At 45.9% G+C, this 1538-nt stretch overlaps 1 protein-coding gene across 1 annotated transcript in view; it reads left to right on the top strand.

The window, feature by feature from the left end:
* Positions 1-290: 290 nt before the first annotated feature.
* The window catches only part of LOC107102418 (cytosolic phospholipase A2 gamma-like), a gene marked incomplete at its 5' end in the record, with an annotated part of 19360 nt that continues 18112 nt past the window's right edge, over positions 291-1538 (top strand). The window contains one exon of the mRNA XM_015401730.1: positions 291-575. Within this exon, the coding sequence (XP_015257216.1) occupies positions 291-575 (285 nt within the window). The remainder of the gene's footprint in view (positions 576-1538) is intronic.

Below are 1538 nucleotides of genomic sequence, written 5' to 3'. Positions count from 1 at the left end.
GATAAAAAGGATAAAAAGAAGCGATTCAGCAGGTCAGATGAGGATGAGAGCAGCAGACGCTGCAGTAAAATCCAGCCTGTTAGCAGGAGATCAGAGGATGATTGATCTTCTTTCAGACCAATAAGGGTTCAGCTGTTAATAACTTCCCTCTAAATCATTTCCTCAGTCTGACGGATCCACTGAGCAGAAATTAGTTTGTTTTTACAACATTTCATTAAATCAATCTAATAATCATTTCTCTGCTTTATTCCCCAAACGGCTTCATCTGTTTTCTTCTCCCATCAGACTGATCTTCCAAAGGAAAATCAATCCCAGATGTGTTTCTGCTCTTTGGACGTTTGTTTCCCTCTAACTGCCACCAGGAGGCTTCTCATCCGTTACTGAAATATGTTCTTGTGCAACTTCCCCAGAAACGCCATCCCTGCAGAGAGGCAGGCAGACCCCTGGAAGCCAGCATGCAGAAACAGACTGGAAATACTGGTTCTTCAGCGTCAGGGCTGGGCCTAATGCTGCTTATAGGTGCAGTGCTGGTGGAAGCGGCGGAGAACATGGAGGGAAACACCACAGCCTCTGAGGTGAGCCTCTCATTCAGAAGACAGGGATTGAGGTTTGAGTGTGAGCTCTGCAGCAGTGCTTTTCAAACTCCGCCATCAGGCCCTGCTGTCCTCAGCACCTCATCCATCGACTGCATCCAGCTGCGCTTCATTAGTCGCCCGGTACTTGGAGTTAGATGGGTGGAAACATTCAGAATGAGCAGGACAGTAAGTTCCAGGGACCAGGTCTGCAAAGCGCTGCTCTACAGGGAGGACTGTCATCCACTGCAGGCTTAACAGATAGGAGGGCCCGTTCTGCATGGAGCTGCTTCCTGATGTTCCTCAATTGCAGGGTGTTGTCCCCGTCATGATGTGGTATCTGAGTTGTGGAAGTTACATGACAATTACTAGACAGAACAAAGAACAGAGAACAGAAACAAAGGGAAACTTTCCTCTTCTTTTCTGTGAAGCATTTTGTTCTGTGATTAGAAAATCAGAGCAAGCTTGTTAGAATGTGTCCTACAAGTCAAGAGGATGGATGAGGTATGGAGGACGACCCTCCCGACCTTTACTAGGCATCACAGATCAGAGGGTCAAATTAGAATCAAAGAAAATCTGGATATTCACTAGCATTGATGGCTGTCTCCCCCTAGTGGCCTGGATTAAAACTGTTATGCAAAGCTAGTTACTTGCAGCCGTTTCGTACTGCATGTATTTTGTATAATCATTCTATTTGCTGCAGGTCTGCGCTTTGCAGGTCTCCCGTTGGGCCCAATGTGTGGATTTAAAAGCTGGGTGTGAGGGATTGCTGCAGATCCAGGAGGAGCACATCCTGCTGGGCAATGACCGGATGAAACCAGCTGCTTTTCCTCTATTTTCTCTGTAAAACACCTTGAGATGACATGTGGTGATTTTCACATGATACTCAGTTCTATTCAGTTTATTTCTATAGATTCACATCATGTCATCTCAGGTCACTTTATAGATCCAGATCAACCAGATCAT

This window comes from Cyprinodon variegatus, unplaced genomic scaffold (genome assembly GCF_000732505.1).
Source record: "Cyprinodon variegatus isolate N-32 unplaced genomic scaffold, C_variegatus-1.0 Scaffold1252, whole genome shotgun sequence".
In the NCBI taxonomy this organism is placed as follows: domain Eukaryota; kingdom Metazoa; phylum Chordata; class Actinopteri; order Cyprinodontiformes; family Cyprinodontidae; genus Cyprinodon; species Cyprinodon variegatus.
Note: the sequence above shows the minus strand (reverse complement) of the source record. Positions and strands in the feature narration are given on the sequence as shown.